This window comes from Sturnira hondurensis, unplaced genomic scaffold, assembly GCF_014824575.4.
Source record: "Sturnira hondurensis isolate 20B ecotype Veracruz unplaced genomic scaffold, ASM1482457v3 Scaffold0001221, whole genome shotgun sequence".
Classification (NCBI taxonomy): Eukaryota; Metazoa; Chordata; class Mammalia; order Chiroptera; family Phyllostomidae; genus Sturnira; species Sturnira hondurensis.
Window position 1 is genome coordinate 5,908,675 of NW_028073852.1, and position 23,748 is coordinate 5,932,422.

The 23,748-nt window shown below is 46.6% G+C and overlaps 1 protein-coding gene across 2 annotated transcripts in view; it reads left to right on the forward strand.

Moving 5' to 3' along the window:
* The window catches only part of AP2B1 (adaptor related protein complex 2 subunit beta 1), a 100,935-nt gene that overhangs the window by 10,387 nt on the left and 66,800 nt on the right, over positions 1–23,748 (forward strand). For both annotated transcript variants that reach the window (XM_037066817.1, XM_037066827.1), the window contains exons 3-7: positions 969–1,074; positions 7,908–8,043; positions 9,934–10,179; positions 21,194–21,384; positions 23,364–23,585. In XM_037066817.1, coding sequence (XP_036922712.1) covers positions 969–1,074; positions 7,908–8,043; positions 9,934–10,179; positions 21,194–21,384; positions 23,364–23,585 — 901 coding nt within the window. The remainder of the gene's footprint in view (positions 1–968; positions 1,075–7,907; positions 8,044–9,933; positions 10,180–21,193; positions 21,385–23,363; positions 23,586–23,748) is intronic.

Genomic DNA, 23,748 nt, shown 5'->3' on the forward strand with positions numbered 1-23,748 from the left:
GGAAGTGGTGTGTGGCCAAGAGTGAGGACCCCTGCATTCGGGAGACACTGTCACTAAGTCACTCTGAGATCCCCTAAGAGTGGGTGACCTGACCAGTGTGGCTCGGTTGGTTGGGCGTTGTCCCACGAAGCGAGGGTTCAGTCCCATCCCCGTCTGAGCACGTGCCCAGGTTGCAGGTTCACCCCGTCCCCCACCCCGTCCCCGCCCCCGCCCCCCACCACAGGTGGGACGCTTATAAGAGGCAACCCATCATCTATGTTTCCCTCTCCCCCTCTTTCCCCCTCCCTCTCTCTCTAAAAGAATAAGTAATATTAAATGCTTGGTTTTTTAAAAGACTAATTTTTTAGAAGGGGGGAGGGAGAAAGAAAGGGAGAGATGCATTGATTGGTTGCCTGTCTCACACCCGCAACCAGGGACCTGGCCTGCAACCCAGGCATGTGCCTTGACTAGAATTGAACCAGCGACCTTTGGGCTCACGGGCTGCAAGTCAGCACTCAATCCACTGAGCCACACCAGCCAGGGCTAGTTGATTAATAATAATGATGAAAAGTGGGTGAATTAGACAATATCTAGAGTCTTTTTGGGTTTGAAAACACTGATTTGTGAACCTTTTCTTTGCCTACATTATTTTTGCCCCAGGACCTTGAAGTTCTGATGGGGGAGATCATTCCTCAGAGGTCCTTCTCTCCCCGTTGTAAGATGGGGTGATATTGACTTCTTCCTGCTCCTGTGCCTCCTATGAGCTGGACTGTATCTTCCTCTCTGGCCATAACCTGAAAGATGTTGCCCTTATGAGTGTCAGTTACTCCTCGAGGGGTTTGGATTGTACTTACCCTGTAACTTAAACGATCTTATTTTGGTCACTGTCCTGGCTCTAGTAAACGTTCATGGTGTTACTGCATAACACGGTATTCTGCTGTAGCTCTTTGGTCCTGGGGACCCATCCATTTTGTTTTCTTCTTTTACAGGAGAAATCTTTGAATTAAAGGCTGAACTCAACAATGAAAAGAAGGAAAAGAGGAAGGAGGCGGTGAAGAAAGTGATCGCTGCTATGACCGTGGGGAAGGACGTGAGGTGAGGGCAGTCACACCCCCGCTGACCGCTGACTGCAGACCCATGCCGTCTCGGACGGCTTTAACTGCTTTCCATTTAAAATTGTTAAAATTAGAGAACCGTAAGAGTGGGTTTGTCCTTGGAAACAGCATCAGAAAGTGTGGTTGCTTTATGTGAATTCTGTGACTTCGGTTTGTCTGCTTGTTTTTGTTTGTTTTGGAAGAGTGAAACCAGTTCGAGTTTTTGCGGACAGTGCGGGATCAGACCTCCGGAGAGCTGGCGCAGCTTCAGATCCGGGGCCGAGGCAGTTTTAGAAGGTGGTAAAGACACACCGAGGAGCGGAGGCTCGTGTTCTTTAACTGGCGCAAGCCGGTGCCCTCAGCTTTATAACTCCACATTCAGTTCCTGAGTTCAAGATCAAAATCAGTGCTAACAAAGTCCTTGTTTAAAAAAAAAAATTCTGTAATTTAGCAATACCATTCGGAAACAGGGATTGTCTGCAGGCCCCTAAGGACCCCCTAAATCCCTTCGGGGGCCTGTGAGGGGAACGCTGTTCCTGTGATAACACTGAGGCGCTACTGTTATTGCCTCTTTCATTACCTTGACTTTCTCACTGCGGGCATGGTGGCGTGAGTTCGGGCGGTGGAGCCACACTGTGAGACCAGTCGTCCTCACCCCACGTATGTGCGGGGGACGAACAGGGCGGTTTCGCTTAGGGCTGTTTGTCACGAAGCGTTCAAGTTTACTTTATTTTAAACATTTGATCCTTTTTAATATTCTGCATGATAGGAATTATGCCTAAGCACTTCTGCATAGCAAAGAGTGACGGTTGAGTTGGGGGGAGTAAAGCCCACGCATGAGTGTTGAATTGGGAACACCAGTTCCACGTGAAAGCATGATTGACAGACAAATTACCGTTAACCAGACTTCAGTGTTCGGGAGACAGTCTATCAAAGCCGAACAAAGTGAACCCGTTACTTTGAGGGGAGAAAAATGACATTAGATAAATTCAAGCTTTAAAGTAAAAATTAGAATGTTGGAAAACTTGTATCTCCTGTCACGAACTCGACAGCCTCCCAGCACCCGCAGCGTCCCCGGCGAGATGGCGGCGGAGGTGGCGAGGGCGGGCGTTTGCTCTGACTTAACGGCGTGCGCCGGCCTTGGGCGTCCGCAGGGCCCAGAGCGCCGTGTTTTCCGATGGCCGGTGCTCATGTCACCGAGTTGGGCTTGGGCAAAAGGCCCACTCAAAGTAAATGACAAACGAGAAGATTTTGATGCAGCCTGCGTGCTGTAGCCAACTCTTGAGAAACTACCATCTGCATACTGAGAAAGAAGGAGGATCCAGTTATATGAAGGAGCTACTAAAATACTTCTCCCTTTTCCAATTTATGGACGTGTGTGAAGCTGGATATTTTTTTCTTACACTTCAACCAAAATAATATTCTGCAATGGGTTGAATTCCAAAGAAGATGAGAATCCCGCTATCTTTGTTTAAACTACACATTAACATTGTAAAACAATGTCATATCTAAAAAAATGTTTACTTTAGAATGGTATTTGTTACTATGAAATGTATTGTTTTAAATGGGTTAATATTTCTAATATTTCTCGGTTTTAATTCCTGATGTGGTAGTGTATCAATAGTTACATAACCCACATGAACAAAAACGCTCTGGGGAGCTCAGTACTTTTTAAAGGGGTCGTGAGACCCACAGGGTGAGCACAGCTTCCCTAAGCCGGAGTGTGGAGACGGGGACAGAAGGAAGTGACTCGGTCTTCCCGTGCTGCAGGTGCTGCTGGGCCGGGGCAGGTTGTGGTGGTTCTGTTTGTTCGTGCGTGAGCACGGCTGGTGTTCACATGCTGTGACGTGACGTCTGTCTCAGAGGGCAGCAGACCTCTCGTAAGGGCAAGCTAGTGAATACTTCGGGCTAGCAGGCCAAGATGCAAAAAATTGAGGTTATTGTGTAGGTAATTACATAACGAGAGAAAAAAATTACCACAGATATTTTGTTGAGAAAATTCATATAATTAAGTATAGTTTTTTGTACTATATGTCTACTAAAAAGTTGGGGTTCTTTTGGGGGGTTACAATTTGTTGGATTTTGGGGTTCAGAGCGAGTGTTCTGTCGTCAAATCAGTTGTAAATGCTCACATGTGGAAAACTGGGTGCTGGGCTGTGTCTGGGCCACAGGCTGTGGTTTGCTGACCCAGGACCGGCCACCGAAGGGCAGTTGTCGCCAAGGACCAAGTACAGCTGGGTTGAGCACATCAGTGCAGACGAACTGTTACAGTCAGCCTTCCTTGGGGTGGCGGTGGGGTGTTTGTTTCTGTGTTCTACAGAAAACTTACAACTCTGTTTTGGTGTTTCCCTTTTGTATGCTTGGTAAATACTCTTTGTTAGTTTGTTAATTAATTGTTTATTTTGTGCCTAGCACTGTGCCAGATACCATAATTCAGACAAAAGGGTTGCAGTGTCTTTTAGCCTTAATAATAAAATACCGTTCGGTAAGTAGGCACTAGGACGTGTACATTAAAGGCAGTAAGAGTTCCACAGAAGAGCGAGCCATAGGAATAGGCGACGAATCCTTCCTGCAGGAGATGGGCTTTGTGCTGCCTGGAAAGAGAGCTGGAAACACACCAGTGGAGGCGGTTGGCCGTCGCGGGGTGTACTGTGGTCTCCACTGCGTGTGACCGCAGCCGAGCACTGTCCTCTAGAGATGGCAGTGCGCACCACACGTGCAATCTTAAATTTTCCGGTAGCCACCTTAAAATTAAAGTAAAAGATGGATGAAATTAATTTTAATAATATATTTTATTTTACCCAGTAAATTCAGAGTGGTAATATTTCAGCATAAGGTCAACATAAAAACTGTTAACGCAGTACTTTACAGTGTATTTTTCATTCCGAGTGTCTCACGTGTACATCACACCGCAGTGGGGACCGGCCCCACCGCACGCCGTCGGCGACTGGGGGCTCCCTGCGGGAAGGCTGAGGATTCCAGGTTTGTGCTTTCGCGCTCCGCAGTCTTTCCCGCTAGTGCTTTGACTGTTCTGGATCGAGATCTTCTTGATCTTGTGCAGGTATTTGGAATTAAATTATTTAGGATCTTGAATTTCCTGTGGTTAATGTTTCAGGCTTATTTACTTGTTTTACAGTTTTTTAAAAAATATATATTTTATTGATTACACCATTACAGTTGTTCTATTCCTCCCTTCATTCCCCCCCACTCCCCCTCTCCCACCATTCCCCCTCTTTAGTTTATGACCACGTGTCTCAAGTTCTTTAGATTCTATATTTCCCATACTATTATTGCCCTCCCCCCATCTATTTTCTACCTACCCTCTATGCTATTTTCTGTACCTTCTCCCCTCTTCTCTTCCTCCCACTCCCCTGTTGCTAACCCTCCATGTCTTCATTAACCCTCCATAATCTTCATTTCTATGGTTCCACTCCTGATCTAGCTGTCCTCTTGGTTTGCTTTTGTTTTAGGTGTGGTTGTTAATAACTGTGAGTTTGCTGTCCTTTCACTGTTCATATTTTTTATCTTCTTTTTCTTAAATAAGTCCCTTTAACATTTCATATAATAAGGGCTTGGTGATGATGAACTCCTTGAACTTGACCTTATCTGAGAAGCGCTTTATCTGTCCTTCCATTCTAAATGAAAGCTTTGCTGGATAGAGCAGTCTTGGCTGTAGGTCTTTGGATTTCATGACTTGGAATACTTCTTTCCAGCCCCTTCTTGCCTATAAGGTCTCTTTTGAGAAATCCGCTGACAGTCTGGTGGGAACTCCTTTGTAGGTGACTGTGCCCTTATCTCTTGCTGCTTCTAGGATTCTCTCCTTCATTTTCATCTTGGCTAATGTAATTATGATGTGCCTTGGTGTGTTCCCTCTTGGGTCCAACTTCTTTGGGACTCTCTGAGCTTCCCGGATTTCCTGGAAGTCTATTTCCTTTGCCAGACTGGGGAAGTTCTCCTTAATTATTTGTTCAAATATGTTTTCCACTCGTGGCTGTTTGGTACCCCTATAATCCGATGTTGGAATGTTTAAAGATGTCCTGGAGGTTCCTAAGCCTCTCCTCGTTTTTTTGAATTCTTGTTTCTTCCTTGTGTTCTGGTTGGATGTTTCGTTCTTCCTTCTGGTCCACTCCGTTGATTTGAGTCCCAGTTTCCTTTCCATCATTATTGGTTTCCTGTGCATTTCCCTTCATTTCAAATAGTTTAGCCTTCATATGTTCCTCTAATTTGTGACTAAAATCAACCAGTTCTGTGAGCATCCTGATCACCAGTGTTTTGAACTGTGCATCTGATAGGTTGGCTATTTCTTGGTTGCTTAGAGTTATCAGCTCTGGGGATTTGAGTTCTTGAACCATATTTTGGATTGTTGGTGCCTGTTACATATGAGGAGCGGAGCCCTAGGTGTTCACCAGGGCGGGGCAACTCAGTTGCTGGGTTGTGATGCTGTATGTGGGGGCGGGGTCAATGGAAAGCAGTGGCGGTCCCCTCTGTTGCTTCCTGCTGCCACTGGGGCCTGCATCGTCTGTCTCACTGTGCACGAATGTGTGACCGGGGTCAGGCTGCTGCCTTGCGCCCTCACTGGGGTCTGCCCATTGCTACCCCACATCTCAGATCTATCCACGGCTGCCTGAAGCCTGGGGTTGGGGGATNGATGCTGTATGTGGGGGCGGGGTCAATGGAAAGCAGTGGCGGTCCCCTCTGTTGCTTCCTGCTGCCACTGGGGCCTGCATCGTCTGTCTCACTGTGCACGAATGTGTGACCGGGGTCAGGCTGCTGCCTTGCGCCCTCACTGGGTCTGCCCATTGCTACCCCACATCTCAGATCTATCCACGGCTGCCTGAAGCCTGGGGTTGGGGGATCCTTCCTGCCCTACCCTGCTCCACTGCTGGCTCCGCCCGTCTTACCAGTCAAGTTGAACGGTTCGTTGTTGTCAGACTTGCGTATGGTTCAATTTTCTGTTCTTTGGCTGCGTCTTTGTTTACTAAACCTTTGTTGAATTCAAACTTGGTTGTGAGAGAAGGCACAGTGTTTCCACCTACACCCCCATCTTGGTGGAAATCCCTCTGTTTTACAGTTGTGTTTCACGTGAGCTGTTCCCCTAGGAAATGGGAAGAGCCCTCATTTTTGGAGAATGTTATTGGCATTTATAAATTATCTGCGTGTACACGAAGCTGTGTAGGGGACACACATGCAAATCAAACAAGCGGTTCCCCTTTCAGGACAGAGGTCACTGGTTTATTGGCAATAGGATGGGTTCTTTGGCTTTGCAGCCCATCTTCCTTTTGTAAGTAATTTCTGTTTTCGTATATTGTTTTTATATGTTGTATGGGAGCTATACCAAGTAACCAATTGTGTCTCTTAATTTTCTGTAGAAATAACACATTTGCTTCTTCTGTACTAGTAGTAAGATACTTGGAAGTATTTAATGTATAAAGTACTTTGAGAAAGCTTTAGGGGAAGGTTAATTGGTAATTTCCCATTAATTATAATTAACCTGTATTTTTTAAGTGCTATTTACACTTTATTTTTTATTTTTTTTAAGATTTTATTTATTTATCTTTATAGGGGAAGGGAAGGAGAGAGGGAGAGAAATATCAATGTATGGTTGCCTCTCATGAGTCCCCTGCTGGGAACTGGCCTGCAACCCAGGCATGTGCCCTGACTGGGAATCGAACCGCGATCGTGTGGTTCGCAGGCCTGTGCTCAATCCACTGGGCTACACCAGCCAGGGTGTGCTACTTACACTTTAAATCTGACAAGCTCAACTCTTTCAAGCTAATGGTGCTACTTTATGAGTGAAAACACAGTTTCTTTTTGTTGATCTCATAGGAGAATGGTAAATCGTGAAATGACTTGAACTTGGGAAGAGTATAATAAACTTTTTGTATTTGCATGCACTGAAATTTCACTTGAATGTGTAAATAAATTCCGCTAAAGAGGTTTTATGATGACCTAGAGAAATGAGTGAGTCCAGCCGTGGGACTAGAGATGCACAGAATGAGCCTGAATGGAGCGTTTCATTCTGCGGGCAGGCAAGGGAGCTGCTGAGAGTAGAGGGTCAGTTGCACGGACTCTGGAGCCAACTGCACAGGTTCCCACTGTTGAGGATGGTGGAGAAATAATGAGCATCAAAAAATGTAGCAGCTGCAGTGCTTTGAAGCCGTGGTGAATTGACATGAAGAATTGCTGTTAATTTTTTGAATGATAAAATAGCAATTTTTAAAATATTTTATTTATTTATTTATCTTTAGAGGGTAAGGAGAGAGGGAGAGAAACATCAATGTATGGTTGCCTCTCGTGCGTCCCCTGCCGGGAACCGGGAACTGGCCTGCAACCCAGGCATGTACCCTGACTGGGGGTCGAACCACAATCCTCTGGTTCGCAGGCCTGTGCTCAATCCACTGAGCTACACCAGCCAGGGCATAAAATAGCAACTTTAAAAAAATGCCTAAAATACTATGCATGAAATGATACGATGTCTAGGACTCGTCTCAAAATTCTGCAGAGCAGCTCTTGGGGTGGGGACAGGGGGGTTCTGAAGGAAGGCTGGGCTGGGTCGGTGTGTGTTTGCAGTGGACCGTGGATGCAGTGGGTTCGTTATATTGCTTTCTCTGCTTTTGTTTGAAAACTCTCATAGTAAAGTTTTTAAAAGTTTAGATTTAGCAACCGTCTTGGGATCACCACTGCGAATTCTTTAGGGATTCATTTCTGTCCTAATACCACTGTGGGGACATTTGTCCTGGCATCAAATCACTTTGTATATAAGGTTATTTTTTGTTTCCTCTAACAGGTGGCACGAGTGTCTGTTCACTTTTCCTTTCTCTCCTCTGTCCTCAGCTCCCTCTTTCCAGACGTAGTGAACTGCATGCAGACCGACAACCTGGAGCTGAAGAAGCTTGTGTATCTCTACCTGATGAACTACGCCAAGAGTCAGCCGGACATGGCCATCATGGCTGTCAACAGCTTCGTGAAGGTAGCCTCAGGGACCCCACACCAGTCCCTTGTACTTCCAGTGACCTTTTCAGAAGTGCCTCGATACAGTTGGTGTCTGCATGGCAGATACGCAGCCTCTGCCCCGAGAGAGGCCCCAGAGAGAAGTACTGGCAGTGACTGGGAGTTCTCGTGTTTCTGGCATTCCGTGCGACAGCGCGCGTCACCCAGCTCAGACCACATGGCGAGCCCTCTGTTAGCCGGCTCTGTGCGTCTCCCCAGTGGGAGAGGAAGGCCAGGTGAAACCTCACTGTTCCGTGAGCCGGCAGAGGCTCATAGACTTTCACGGCTGACACAGGGTGGGCATAGTATTGTAGTACCAGAAACCACCTGTTTTGTTTTTTTGTAGAAATTATGCTTGTAGGCCAAAAGCAGTGGAAACTGCTACAGGGGGTACTACTTCTATTTCGTAATACTTAATAGAGCTTACTTTTTGTTTTTAAATCTGTAGAAGGGAAGGGAAGGAGAGAGGGAGATAAATACCAATGTATGGTTGCCTCTCTTGAGTCGCCTGCTGGAACTGGCCTGCAACCCAGGCATGTGCCCTGACTGGGAATCGAACCGCGATCCTTTGGTTCGCAAGCCCATGCTCAATCCACTGAGCTACACCAGCCAAGGCTAGAGCTTACATTTGATTAATTTTTTTTATTATGGAAAATTTGAAACATATTTAAGTAGAAGGAATATTCAAAATACCCATCTTGCAGTTTCAGTAGTTACCGACTGTGATCAGTCTAGTTAATTTATACTCCCTGTACATACTTTCCTAACCCTTCTCCCTTCTCCCTTCTCCCTTCTCCCTTCTCCCTTCTCCCTTCTCCTTTCTCCTTTCTCCCTTCTCCCTTCTCCTTTCTCCTGGTGGGTAATTTTAAAGCAAATTCCAAATATAAGGATGGAAAATCATTTCATTCTTCTATTTGTCAGGATAAGATTTCAACCACATTGCCATTTTCACATCTTAAAAATTTGACCATTAAAAAAATTTCTTAATGTTATTGAATGTCCAGTCAGATTTTTGCTTGTTAGATTTGATGAACATAATAATGAGGATGTTCCTGTTAATGCTTTTTTACTAATTTTTTTCTACCTGGAATTTCATCTGCATTTTTTTAACAAGATAGCATTTCTAAAATTCGCTTCTATTAAACTGTTTTCAAAAAGTGACCATTATACTTTCTTTCTTCTTAGGGAATTTTGTTCTTTGCCTGTTCAGCTACATTGTACAGTATCAAAGAACATCTCATTTTTTCTCTCCACAGGTTGTGATAGACAGCCTGCCTCGTAGGCTGACTGCACACATATGGGTTTATAATAGTTAAAGAAATTTTTTAGAGTAGGGCAATTTGAGGAGTGTTCCTTGTTACTAAGTGTTTTATTTTTGTGCTACTCGGAAGAGCACCTTCTAGTAAAGGAGGTACTTGCTTACGTCGGGCCCACACCAGCTTCTGTGTTCTTTTTTGCTTTCTTTTCTGTAGGCCAAGCCCTTTTTTTCTTCCTGCTTGCTCTTGGGGCCTCTCTTTCCAGTTCCTCATTTTTCCTGTACCAGAATACAAGCCCGTAGGCCTTTTGTGTTTCTAGGGCAGGTGTGCTAATGGCCATGGGGTGGTAACACCAGCTCACTAGGCTTTTGCTCAGTCTGGGCTAGTCCATTTCATCACTGCCTATGTAGAGCAGTTGAATGAATTGCAACCTGGGCTCCCATGGCAGCTGAGGTCTGTACTCAGGAGCGGAACAGCATGGGAGGTTTGGGTTCTGACAGACTGTAACCGGAGGCCTGCGTTAATAAGCTCTCCTTCTGCATCTTATGCAAACTCAACTGTTTCCTTTCCGTCACCATGTCCACGTGCAGCTGTCAAGGGTTGTTTTTTTGTAGGACTGTGAGGACCCCAACCCTCTGATCCGGGCCTTGGCGGTCCGAACCATGGGGTGCATCCGGGTGGACAAGATCACGGAATACCTCTGTGAGCCGCTCCGCAAGTGCTTGAAGGACGAAGACCCCTACGTTCGGAAGACAGCGGCGGTCTGCGTGGCCAAGCTCCATGATATCAACGCCCAGATGGTGGAGGATCAGGGGTTTCTGGATTCTCTGCGGGATCTCATAGCAGATTCAAATCCGATGGTAATGCGCTTTTGCTTTTCTAAAGAGAGCAGTATTTAAAGTGGGTTTCTCTAAAAAGCATGTTTAAAACAATCCTTGCCTTTGGGACGTTGAACCGTAGGTTAACTGTGGGCAGCGTGACTTCTCCGTGTCCTGCTTATTGTCGGTCTCACATCGCAGGTGTTTCTCAGGTGAATCCAAGGGCTGAAACACGAGGGTGTAAAGTGACCTTCGCATCATGCGTACCCGTAGTGGCTTAGAAAGCCATCGCCAACGGTGCGCCACCAGAACGTTTAAAGCGTGCGGTCCCTGGCTGTGTCATCAGGGACACTGACCTCTTTCCCTTCGACTGCCAGAGTTTTTAAAAAATGACGGCAGCCAGCACAGCAGTAGCTGTCTAGTGTGAGTCAATAAAAATGACACCTATTTTTGTCAGGTCAGCAAAAGGCATCTTTAGTGTGCAGGAGAATTTTAGTAACTCATTTGCGTGTGCCACGAAAAGGAAGTGGGAAATGGCTGGCTTTGGGAATGGGTCCTCTCGTTTCCTTAAGGAGGTTTTTACCTTAAGTTTATGTCAGTCTTTTAAAGCTTATTTCTTCAGATAGGTGTTTGTGGTATTTTTTGGTGGTGTGGGAATTGAAACTGAATCAATTCTCTTTGTTGCCTAAGTAACGTAATGCATCTTCTCGGAGAATTCCAGGACAAGATGCTTTTTAGCGAACTTGATTCTGTGTTAAATGTTCGGCAACCAGAACGTAACTTAACACCTCACGGTTTTGGGACCATTTCTTTCTCTTGACACTTTAACCTTTGCCCATGTAAGGAAAGGTGAGCCGAGCCCCGAGTGGTGTGGTGGCGCTGCTGGTCCCTGGAGCTCACCGAATCGGCTCTGAATTGGCTCTGAGTGCTGCCACTTGGGGCAGGGGTGGGGCCCCGTTCTCTGCCCGTTTACCCAATGCAGTATTTTCTAGGAGGCGGGTAATGTTGTGAGTTAATCAATGGGTACCTAACCCTTGAATATTTTTTTTGGACTTTTTGAGATGGAGTTGGGATTTGCTGTGAAATAGCCCTTGTCTCTCGCTTGCAAATTCCCTGCTCCAATCTCTACTTTGACATTTCATTTGGTTCATACTATTGTTTAGATAGTCTTCGCTCCTGTTCATTATCCTTTGGGTTTAATATCAGGGTTCAAGGATAAAGCAAGCAATGTTTTTTAAGGTACTGTGGTGCAAACTACCATCAGGAATCTTCCTACCACCTCGTAGGCATAGAAGTGGCTGTGGATGCGTATGTGCTTAAACTGTGACCCCTAACAGATATCACCTCCCAGTATTAGAATTCTGAATCTGCCTGGACTGGTGGGCTCTGTAGGTTGGGTCTCATTCTGCAGAGCAAAAGAGTGAAAGGTCACTGGTTCGATTCTCAGCCAGGGCACATGTGTGGGTTGTGGGTTCGGGGAGCATTTGAGAGGCACCCAATCAGTGTTTCTCTCTCCTTTTCCCTAAATGAATAAAATCTTAAAAAAGAATTTTGATTCCACCCTGTCTTTTCTCCTTCAAGCAGTGCCCTGTGGCACTTTTTAAAAATTCCATGAAGAAATATCTAGTTTATAGAATGTTTAGCTGGTACCAAGTTGTGGTTTATTAACTGCTTTTGATTCATCCTGTTATTCTTAGCAACTGTTTTTGAAATTTTCTTTTTTTTGTTTATTTGTAAGTGGGAAGGATATTCATTTATTGGTTGAAAAATTATGAACTAGAAGATAACGATAGGCAAAAAAATGGTTAACTGTACAAGGGTTTAAAATTTTTAATTATGTTTTCATTGGTGAAACAATACTTGTCTATTGCTAAGTGGTAGGCCTAGACTGGTTTTACTTGGTTTAATTCATTGAAATTTTCTACTTGACAAGTGAGAAGATGAAAAGTAGGCTCCACACACCACGTTTTGGGCATCCTGATGAGCAGGTACCATGTTCCCCGTGGAAACCTGTTCCATGTCCAGCAGGGCTAAGGATGTGGCGTGGAGCAGAGGAAAAATGAGCGCCAACCCTAGGCAGCTCCAGTTTGGGAAGAAAAAGACTAGTCTTCAGAGCGCAGAACCTAGAAAAGTCGACGGTCAGGGGTAGGGCCTACCTGAGGGCCTACTAAAGGCATCTTGGTCTTTTTGTCTTTGTTTTTCCCCCGAGTAGCACTCAGAGATCTCGGTACAGATCAGGTGAGAGGGTGGAGTGAGTCTGGGACAAACCGAATTCGTCTGACTTACTCAGTTCTCATTGTAGAGGAGGAGCCGGCCTCACCCAGTCCATGTGCTGGAGTAGTAGGTGCATGTCGTTTATCTGTTTGTACTTTTCAGTATGGGGATTCTCAAGCCCACTCAGAGCTAGAGCAACAAAATAAATAAGATGAACCCATTTGCCATTGCCAGATTAAATTATTATTACATGCCTGCCTCGCCCAGCGAGGTGTGGAGGTCCCTGAGTGGGGTGATGGGAGATTAAGAAAAACACAACACAACACAGGTTAAGGAAAAGCAGGGGCTGGGGGGGCATTGTCCTTGGACGGAGAGACAATGACCCTGAACATGGGCTCTGCGTTTGTTTTGTAAGGTCAGTGACATAAAAAGCTCAAGGAAGTTTCTCAGACTTAGGGAGACGCTACGGGCACAGACTGTTCCGTTCCCAGGCTGTCTGAATGATAAACATGTCTTGTGCAAAAGTTGCAGTCACTTTCAGCTGAAGCTTGCTCTTATCTATTCCCTTCTCAACCCCTGTGGGTTCTGGTGCCGTCAGCTGCTGGCCTGCTCCGCTTTGCGGACGCAAGTGGTCAAGTGTGGCCCTGCTGGGGGGCCACTCAGCCTGAGCTCTCATGTCAGCCCTCAGCGTCCTCCGCACGTGCCAGTCTTGTTTTACCTGTTTTCTTCCCCCTTGTACCTGGATGTGAGTAATTTACACAGGTGGCATGTGAGTAAGTCTCTCTTTGAATTGAATATAAGGTTGTAGTAAACCATAATGTTCTTAATAACTCTTAACCTGCTGTTACTACAGCAGATCAGGAGGTGATTTGGGGAGAATTTCACAAGCATCTCTGAGAAACCTAAGGTTATGTGGTAGATTTTGGAGAAACTTGCAGATGTTCGTAGAGCAGACGCGAGCATTGGAAGTTAGGTTGTGGGACCTACTGCCCTCAACAGGAAATCTTCTGATTTTTGTCAGATTTCCCTGATAGTAGCAGAGCTTTTCTCTGACACGGTTCAGCGCACCACCAAGGAGGCACCCAGGCGGGATGGAGGGAGGCAGCCATGCTCCTGCGAGGGCCGTGCTGCGTGGGCGTTGGGGGGGGGGCACCGCCTCCAGTTTGGTGCTTGGAACACCTTGCTTGGTCTACTCTTGTTCTGGCCTTGTTCTCCATGCATTCACATCTTTTTTGGGTTCTTCATCCCTGTTTTAGTGAAGGACTGAAAGGCTTGGAATAAAAAGTAGCCAACCTGCATAAACACACCGGCCTCCTTTTGATCTTGACCTCATACTTTCAACAGTGTGTCTCTACCAAAAAGTAATTCAGTTACTGTCACTGTACTGCTGATTTTATTTTATCAGTTGGGTTAAGTGCTGCAGACAGGAGATGGACGAGTGCATGAGTGTTACGTGCCTTCCAGGGCCCAGAGGTAGAACGTAAGGTTTGTGGGGCAAACGTCCCTGAAGCTCCTAAGGCTCACGAAGGCCTGTGTCATCGGGAAAAGAGAAACTGCAGTGCATTCTGTGCTGGGCACAGTGATGATAGATGCCTTACCTGACATGGTGTATTTAGCTCTCAGTACTTGCCCTGTGAAGCAGGTGTTGGTCCATGTTGGAGATGAGGTAGTGCACACTCGGAGGCTAGAGAATCATCCCAGAGTTGTAAGTCAGTGGTGATGTAGCCAGGATTCTGACCGGATCTGCGTCCCCGCACCCATTGCTTGTCACTGCCTCGTGGACGGGGTATATACACAATACAGTTTAAATATGTACACGCTCACAGAAACGTTTAGAATTGTCTCTGTTTTCTCAGAATTTTGAATATGCAAAGGCCTTTACCTGAGGACTGTTTTAATATGAAATCTTAGAATCGTCTTAATTCTGACGATAGGAGTCCTGTGTTAACTGCTCCTGAGGGAATTTTATTCCGCTTTTTTCAGAAGTCGCTCCACACGGGGGCAGCACTGCGCCAGCAAACTCGAGTGTGCAAGAGAAGCTAATGCTTCCAGGGGTTCTGTCTTCCTAGTGTTCCCGTAGCTCCCTGCAGAAGGGCATCCTCGGTGTGAAAGCATCAGAACTTCTGCAGAAATGACTTTGAAATCTTAGGTAAAATGGTGATAAGATCTGAATGCTCTTGGGGTTATGCTGACCTCCAGGCCAGTTCCTGGGGGTAGTGTACCTTGCTACAAGTAGTGAAATTATATTTCCATGCTCTGTTTTGGGTGATTACACACACCTCGTTTTCCTGCAGTTGTTTACCATTTATACTTTAAGGCTGGTTTTCAGTGACATACTATTTAAAAGAGAAAAGATAAACTTTGAAGTAAAAATTCTCACTGTTTGAAGTCCTGGCTCCACCTCCTGGAGCCTCCTTCCCCTGTGCAGTGAGGGGCGCTCGCTTAGAGTCCTCGGAGGGCTCGCTGAACCACTGCTGCTGCATGAAAGACCCCCGCAAAGGGCCTGGTTCGAGGCTTGTGAGAGCAGCGCTGGCGGAGCCTAATGGCTGCGGTTGCCATGGCAGCCATAGCATTGATGTAAAGGTTCGCCCTCTGCACAAACTTAGAATAAAAATGTCTTCTGAAGGTGTTAGATCTCAACTTATTTCCAGATGCAGATTCTATTGGTCCATCATTTTGAAAAGTAAAACTGAATTTAGAGTGAGGGAACACTCTGGAGCTGTAGGAGAACTCCCATAATGTCAGAATTTAAAAGATTTTCTCCAAGTTTTTATCTGCAAGAAACACGTGCTTTTGAGTGGTGGCGGTTATACCGTAGTTTCTGCCTGAGCATTAGGATTTTCTGCTCATTATTTATGGGTTGTCATTTCTGCCTGAGAGGCACTGTGAGTTAACGTTTGGCGCCAGAACTGCCAGCACGGACTCTTTGGACAGCCCCGCACGTGTGCTGGGCCTGCTGTGTGTGGGTCCCATTCTCCCACGTCCCTGTGGCCAAGGGACCCTGCCCTTCTGTGTTCTAACCCTCCTCAGCCTGCTTCCATCTCTCTGAGAGCTGCCCGCAGGACGCTTCTCTTCCATTGCCCTGTTCTCTCTGCCAAAGCACAAACCACCGAACTAGTAAAAAACAGATCTTTTTGTTTGTTGAGGGCTCTTCTGCACAAGCAGCGTGCTCTTACAAGTAGCCTCAGCTTGCACCAGTGTAGCCTTTAGCAAAGGTACCAGTGAAACTGCTAGCCTCTTCTAATTAGAACTTACTGTGCAAAGCTGTTCTATGAAAAGTGGTTTTTTCCCCACAGGAAAGCATGCGCGTGCATTTGCACCTGTGCTAGCACACAGACAGCATGGGTCATGGCAGTAGTTCGCAACTGCGGGTGGTTGTGCTTCCCAGGGGATATTTGGCAACATCTGGTTGCCAACATCCCCTGTCCTGCTTGCGCAGGACAGCCCCTTGCAGCCAGGACTCATTTGTTCCAGAACGTCAGCAGTGCTGAGGCTGTGACAGTCTGGGTTCTGGAAATAGCATGTGGCCCTCGGGGCCCCAGTGGCTGCTGCTGGGAGTCCTCAGTGGGCTGCTCACTAGAAACGTGGCCTGGAGCAAATCGATTAAAATGAGCCTCAGCCCTGGCTGGGTGGCTGCTGCCTGACGCATTGCCCCCCATGTGCCGGAAGTCGTGTTCTCCCCCCCCCCANGCCGTGTCCCCCCCCCCCCCCCCCCGCCCCCGGTTAGGGCATGTGCAGGAGGCAGCCCGTCAGTGTTTCTCCCGTGGATGTTTCTGTGTGGCTCTCTCCCTCCCTGCCCACTCCTCTCTCTCTCAAATCAGTAAGCGTCCTCGAGTGAAGATTTTAAAAAATAATAATAAATAAAATGAGCTTCAGTTTTCCTATCTGCAAAATGGATTATGTTCAACGTGAAATATTAACGGTTTTTAATGCCTGGCACATCACTGTAGCTTTTCTTGAGAAATGGACCTAATGTGATGTGCTTTCTGATATTTGTAATTTTTGTTTAGGCATTAGGATACTCACTTCTTTCTGGTGGGTTTTGAAGAATGCACGGCGCCCCCACGCCGAAGGTCTGTGGAGGGTGCCAGAGCGGGCAGGGTTGGAGCGCATGTGAGCGAGCGAGGTGGTGGGTGTCCGGCGCTCGGTGAGTGTTGTACGAGACAGTGTGCCCTGGCTCCCCGGGCCTCGCAAGGCTATGTCGGGACTAAAAGGGGAGCTGCCGCTGATGCTGCAGGGTTGGGGGTGTGGCCGCTGCCCCGCTGGAGGCTGCTCTGGAAGAGGGTTCACGGCTGCCTCTTGGAGTTCCCACGGGTTCGTCTGAATGCTTGTCCGTCTCTATTTACAGAGGAAACAAACGGTTTTGTTTCTCTTTGTAATAAATTTTGTGGAAATCTCTTTCAGCGTATTCTCATTTTTAATTCATTGTCTGTTTTTATTTTATAGATTATTACCAACTTATTTTTTTAAAAAATAAGCTCATTTTGAAAGAGAATAATTTTAGGTTTATGGAAAAGTTGCAAAGACAGTACAGGAAATTCCCATATATCTTTCCCCCAGTTTCATTTAATGTTAACATCCTACATAACTATGGTACATTTGTTGAAACGAAACCTTAGCATTCTTACATTGCTGTTAACTGGGGTGTAGACTTTTTTGAATTTCATGCATTTCAACACAAATGTCCTTTTGCTATTCCAGGATATAATCCAGGATACCAAATTGCATTTAATTACTTCTTTTTATAAAGAGCTGTCTCACTCAGTATTAAAGCATCTTATCGGCAGAAAAGAGCTTTATAACTGTGAAATGTGCCCCCTGCCCCTGGAACTATATATATAGCACAGTGGTTAAAACTTGGGCTCTGGAACCAGGTGGATGCGGGTTTGCATCCTGGTTCTGCCATTTCTTGCCGTGTGGTCTCCCTGGCCTTCTCGGCTTCCTCGTCTGGAACACGGAGGTATGGATAGTGCTCTTGGCACAGGGCGTGCAGACCTTAGAGGGCCTAGGCTTTGCAGAGCACTTAACATGCATCTGGCGTAGCAGGAAAGGTGTGTGGACTGTGCTGCTGGGCCGTCGTGAGTTTAGGGGCTCAGTCTTCACATGGAGGTTTGTTTTTAAAAGATTTTTATTTCTTTTCTGTACCTTACGCAAAGCCAGCCATTGTTTATTATGTAATCTGAGGGCAGCTTACAGACGAATGCAGCTAAGCCTGTTTACATGTGTGTGTGCGTGGATGTGTCTGTAACATCTGCATCTGCAAAGCGGTAGGTCGGGGTGCGGTGGGATGGGGAGGGATGTGTTTAGGCGTGTTCCCCAAAGATGAATGGATGTGTTGTAGCCTAGATGTCAACTTTTTTCCTTTTGCTTTTTTAGATTCCAAATTTTCACAAGCCAGCTAACGTTCTGAGAAAACCCTATTTATAAATCTATTTTTTTAAAACAAAGCTTCCTTGAAAAACCCATCTTTCTTGGGAACTACAGTTTTTCTGAGATTATAGTTAAAAGGCCATTGTTCTCTTTGTGGTGCTGTTTCCTAAGAGAAATGCCTGTTTTCTAGAGGGAAAAATATTCCACATATTAGTTCAAATTCATGAAAAGTGTTTACGTGATGTTTCGAACGAGGACGGTACCTTTGCTTTGGTAGGGTTGGTAAATCGGGGGGTCACTGCGGGGTCGCATTTGTTTCTTTATGATACTGAATTATTGTTTGGAGAAGGCTCTCTGGGAGAATGAAATAAATCTTAAGTTATAAAGTTTATTTTTAAAAAATAGGCAATATGCATACCATGTACGTAGTATAAAATGAGAAAGCAACTGTGTGAGTGTTGACAGGTGAGTTACCCTAGATACCCAAACCACCTGTTGCCTGAGGCCAGCCTTTTCCTTCATCTACTTTAGGGTCAGCCTATCTGGCCCATGTTAGTGTCCACTAAACTGACCTGGCCTACTTACCAGGGGTCTCTGAGCGGTAGTCCCCGCGGGACCCACACCGGTGCGTGTCTGAAAACGGGGAGTGTGAGGGTCAGGCGGCATGAGGGGAAAGGTGGAATACACGGAGCTCTGGCGGGGGCCGGGGGCTGAGAAGGGCAGCGCAGTCTCGTCCTGGGGCGCCTCTCCTCTGGCCTGCGGTCACTGGCTTGGTGACCTGTGGCCTCTGCTCAGTGCAAGTCTTTCTGAACAATCTTATTATCTAATCTCGCCAGATCTTTTAATTAGACTGACTTTTCCCTATTTCCTTTTTTGTTTTAATGTGATAATAAGTAGAAATTGCCTATTTTAACACCGGCATGTATACTTCATTAGCTGCATTATACACTTGGTTTAATTTCTAATTGCCTATGACAATAACAAAAGAATTCTAATTATTCATTCTGTTCAGCATCCTTCTGTCTCTTTTCTCCCCAAGGTTTTTAGTTGCCCCAATTCTCACCGTTTTTCTACATTTCCTATTAACACATCTTATATTTAACTTTACTTTTAACCTTAAAAGGGTCTCACTGGCAGAAATGGTGAGGTGTAACAGGCTGCTAGTTTTGGGCCCTGGAAACCGGCACTGGGCGCCCGTTGGCAGCAGTGGACGAAAACGGCCACCTGGTCTTCCAGCAGCGTTTCGATTCTTTCTGCTGTCATTGGGTCTGTTGAGTGTGTTTTCCATGGGAAATAAACACCTCTCCCCTCTGTGTAAAGCACTGAGATGTTGGAGGGAATATTGTTTCACTCGCTGTGCCTTTTGCTCTGCACTGAACCCCATGCCTGACGGTGGAGGCTGCAAACAGAAATGAAGTGAGAAAAGAGCCTCGCACTTTCTGCCGGGCAGCAGGCGCACCAGGCAGCCCTCCCCAACTCGTTTTACCAGTGGTCAGAGGTGGTGTCCTTAACCATAGGTACCGCCTGAGGCTTTGATTTTCATCTTGGAATTTTTGTTTTAATCACTAAATTGTAGATGAAGATGATTCCATTCGTGGCATCATTGGCGTAATATCCCTGGCGTAATAAAGGATAATGGTCACAAGTGTATTATTTGATTAAATCATATTCTCTAGACTTTTATCTTCTAGGTAAAACCACACGCTGGCATAGTCCACAGACGACCCAGATAACATGCGTGTTAGTATCAGTAGCTAAATCACGCGCACCCCGTTTCTTCTGCAGGTGGAAGGACCGTAGTCAAACTTGTAGCAGGGACTTCAGGAAGAACTAACACCGACTTGACGTTTTTGAGAGTCTTTTCAGGGCGTATGATCCTGATGCTGCTGTCGCCTGTAACAGCTCGGGTTTCCTCACCGAGTGTTTGCAGGGAGCCTGGCCTGCCAGTTTCAGTGACAGCTGGGAGCCTCACCGCAAAACGGGGTTTTAGGTTTACTTGTGCTGGGCCGGCGTGCGGCTTGTCTTTATTTGGTGGGTGAATTTGCAAGTGTTAAAGTACTTTATAAAGTTCTTTATAAACATTCATTGGTTGTGGATTTGTTAGGTTAGAGATAATGTGTAATTTTGGTAGAGTGTTCACCTTTTTTCTTGCAACTAATATGAATTCCCAGATCTGTAAGATACTTTATTCGGTAGCAATTTTTTACTCATCATATTGCCTGAAAGGATACATTTGAGATACCATATTTCATTGAGAATAAAATGCCTTTGATTCTAAGATGCTTTATTTTTTAAAACTTTTTTAAGATTTAAAAAAATTTTATTGATTTTAGAGAGAAAGGGAGAGAGAGGCACACACACATCTCTTGATTGTTCCGCTTATTTATGCCTTCAGTGGTTGACTGCATGTGTGTGCCCGGGCTGGGGATCAGTCTTGTCACCTTGGTGTGGTTTCAGAATGAAGCTTCAGCCAACCGAGCTACCAGGCTGGGGTTAATATGCTTTATGTATTACCTGGAAAGAAAAATATTTTACATTAAAACAGTGTGCCATTGATTATAAAATGCATCCCAGCGTCAGAGATGTTAATGTCGAAAACGGCAACTGATGAATTACGGTAATTTTACCATCTTTATTCTGTGTGAGTTTCCCCCCCACCCAAGGACATTTTTTCACTGCTTTTAGAGAGAGAGGAAGGGAGAGAGAGAAACGTGGGCTGCCTCCCGTGGGCTCCCTCCCGTGGGCTCCCAGACCAGGGTCATGGGCGCCTGGACTGGGGATTGAACCTGCAACTAACTGAGCCAGGGCTGTTTTGCATGAGGTTTTATAGAAGGAATTTGTACATATGTCACCTGATTTTATCCTTAAACTGGAGCTAATCTGTGAGGTAGATTAAGTTATCCCTGGTTTTTAGATGAGGAACTGAATTCCACAGACTATGAGCTCTCCCAACATTATATCGTAGGGACCCAGTGTCTCAAGCTCAAATTTTCTTAAGAAAATCACATCAAGACTTGTGATGTGACTGACGGCATCATCCCCGCTCCCCCGCCCCGCCCCCAGTCCCTATGCATGTATACCCAGTCACCCATTCGGCTTGGATTTTTCATTGCCAAATGTATGTGTTTCATATTGAAACTTACTGCTTTTTTTTTAGCTGTTCATGTGTCTTGATTCTATTGATAGTTTTGAGCACTATTAAAATTGTTAATGTTGTAATAGTAAGTTATGTGGGACTTTCTGCTCTATATGAATTGTGTTAATGCTGGGCTGTCTGACCACCAGGAAGCTGTGTATGCCGTCATTGGTGGTTTACTACACAAGTGTGTTTTGAAAGCAGTTTGTGTGTTCCCAGTTGACTAGGTAGGATGCGCAGGAGTAGTCAGGAGTTGAGATCTGTGGTCCAGAGAAGAGCGTGTGTGCGCAGTTGCGCTGTCCTTGGTAAATGCGGTCGCGTCTGCTTCTTTCCCAGGTGGTGGCAAATGCTGTAGCAGCGTTATCTGAGATCAGCGAATCGCACCCAAACAGCAACTTACTCGATCTGAACCCGCAGAACATCAATAAGCTGCTGACAGCCCTGAATGAGTGCACTGAGTGGGGCCAGATTTTCATCCTGGACTGCCTGTCCAATTACAACCCGAAAGACGACCGGGAGGCTCAGAGGTGAGTGCGGTCCCCCGGATGGTCTCTGGGAGTCTGGTGGTTTAGCAAGTTCTGGTGTCCGTGTTAGAATGAAAGTCTGTCATGTTGAGGAAGGTCAGTGGTTTGTGGGATAGAGGCTGCTGTCCCCGTGGTATTTGCTTCCTGGCTTTAGAACCATTTTAGGCAGCGGGGTGACCATGCAAAAACAGCTCTTCCCTAAGAGATGCATTTCCTTTCCTTCCTTGTTTGAACAGCACAGTTGTGCCGAAACCTTCCTCATCACAGTCTCACCACCCCCCGCCCCCCCAGCAGCTCTCGGCCTTGTGACGGAGAAAGGTCTCTGAGTGCCTCTCACTGTAGTTTCACACTCTTCATTCTATTAGATACACAGTGATTGGCTTCATACTAATTATGACTCGAGCTCTACCCATAGTTCAGTGCTGGAGCCAGCAGAATATACGATGTCTTCCATTAGCGATAGCAGTCATGTCGGTCTGAGTTTGGAGGTTTTGGAAGGCACACCCGGGCAGTTCTCAGCCCTTTATCAGTGTCATGTTACAAATTTTCTTTGACTATCGGATATTGGCTATTAAATTTCATATACACGTACATGCATTTTAGTTTATAGAGTTGGAGTCGCCGCCAGTTTTATGGAGAAGTTCGTGTGTATGGGGGCTGTGCTGGGCCCAGTGCTTCTGCCGGAGTGTGGGCTCTGCAGTGAAGGGCCCCTTCTAGTGCGGCAGGTCAGGCTACAAGGACGTGAGTGCTCCTCGCTCGTCCGGGGCGCTGTTCCCTCTGGACTTAGCGAAAGTTCGCACTGACGGTGTCTCCAGCATTGAGAGTACAGATGTCTCCTGCAAGGAACTTTACGTGGAATTTATTTCCTGTTGGCCACTGACATCTTGGGAATTACTTACCAAGCCCGTGTTGTGTGCCAGGCACCATCTGGGCCCTAGGGATGTGGCGGTGGACAGACAGACTGCAGCCCTCATCGAATCCCCGTTCTGTGGGCTGCGGCAGAAGTACAGATCCCTAACACATGTGTTTAATACGTGGTTGTGTGGTATATGTCAGGTGGTAAGTGTGGACAAGAAGGGTAAAGTCAGGGAGAGACTGAAGATGTGCTTGACATTTAGGGGTGGGTTGTGTTTTATTAAAGGGTGGTCAGGGAAGGCCCCGAGAAGGTGGCTCTTGTGTCAAGTCCTGGAGGAGGGGGTTGGGGCATCAGCCCAGCAGACTCAGGAGGGATGGAGAGAAACTCAGCCTGCTTCTCTTGTGCCTTTAACTGAACACAGTCCGTAACCACTTCCATTGCCCCTGAGCGATCAAAGTTAGTTTAGTTACTGAAGGTCCCTCAGCAGATAATTAAATATTCACGGTTTCATGAGGCATTTTAGTGCAGGTGACAGGAGAAGCGAAAGAGTTTGGGAGAATGTTGCAGCCATGTTCCATTATTAAAAAGAACAAACAAAACCCCCCTCAGAGCTTCCCTTACCATCCTGAAGGCAGAGGGCTGGGCAGTTTCCCTGACATCCCGGCTGCTCCTGCATCTTAACAGTGAAGCCCCAGCAGGGTTGGTCGGTACTCTGGGTGTGCAGTAGTAACTCTCAGCGCTTAACTGGACTTCCTGTGGGTTGAGGAGAAATGGGCTGTGAGGCAAGGAGCCCTTGCAGGACGTGGGGAGACTGGACTATAAAACTGGAAGGTACATGGGGTGAGCCTCACGTGTTTGGGTACTGGCTGATTTCCTTCCAGTCCGAACATCCCTTATTGCTGGTGTCCCGAAGGCTCCGAGGCCCCTGCTCTGCCTGTGGTTGGCTGGGAGCGAGGCCCCTGCACTGCCGCGTCCCCACTTGTACCTCTGCTTGGAGCTGCGACCCTTCTAACGGATTCTCTAATTCGACTCCTGGGCCGTGGGACTCCGACCCATTGCCTTGCAGACACTGGACTGAGCGAAGGAGTAACACTCCAGGGCTGGGTTTTCCTTCCCTGTCCCGCAGCATCTGCGAGCGGGTGACGCCCCGGCTGTCGCACGCCAACTCGGCGGTGGTGCTCTCGGCAGTGAAAGTGCTGATGAAGTTCCTGGAGCTGCTGCCCAAGGACTCCGACTACTACAGCATGCTGCTGAAGAAGCTGGCGCCTCCGCTCGTCACCCTGCTGTCCGGGGAGCCGGAGGTGCAGTACGTCGCCCTGAGGAACATCAACCTGATCGTTCAGAAAAGGTTGGGGAAACGGGTTGCCGAGTGAAGTGTTTGTAGATTTACGCTTGATAATGCCAATATTAAAGGGGCCAGAGTTAGACTCTTTTTAATGCACGAAAAGGAGACTGTCCTGCAGCCAGACCCCTTGCCCCGTGTCAGGAGGCCCGCGGTAGATTTGGGAGTT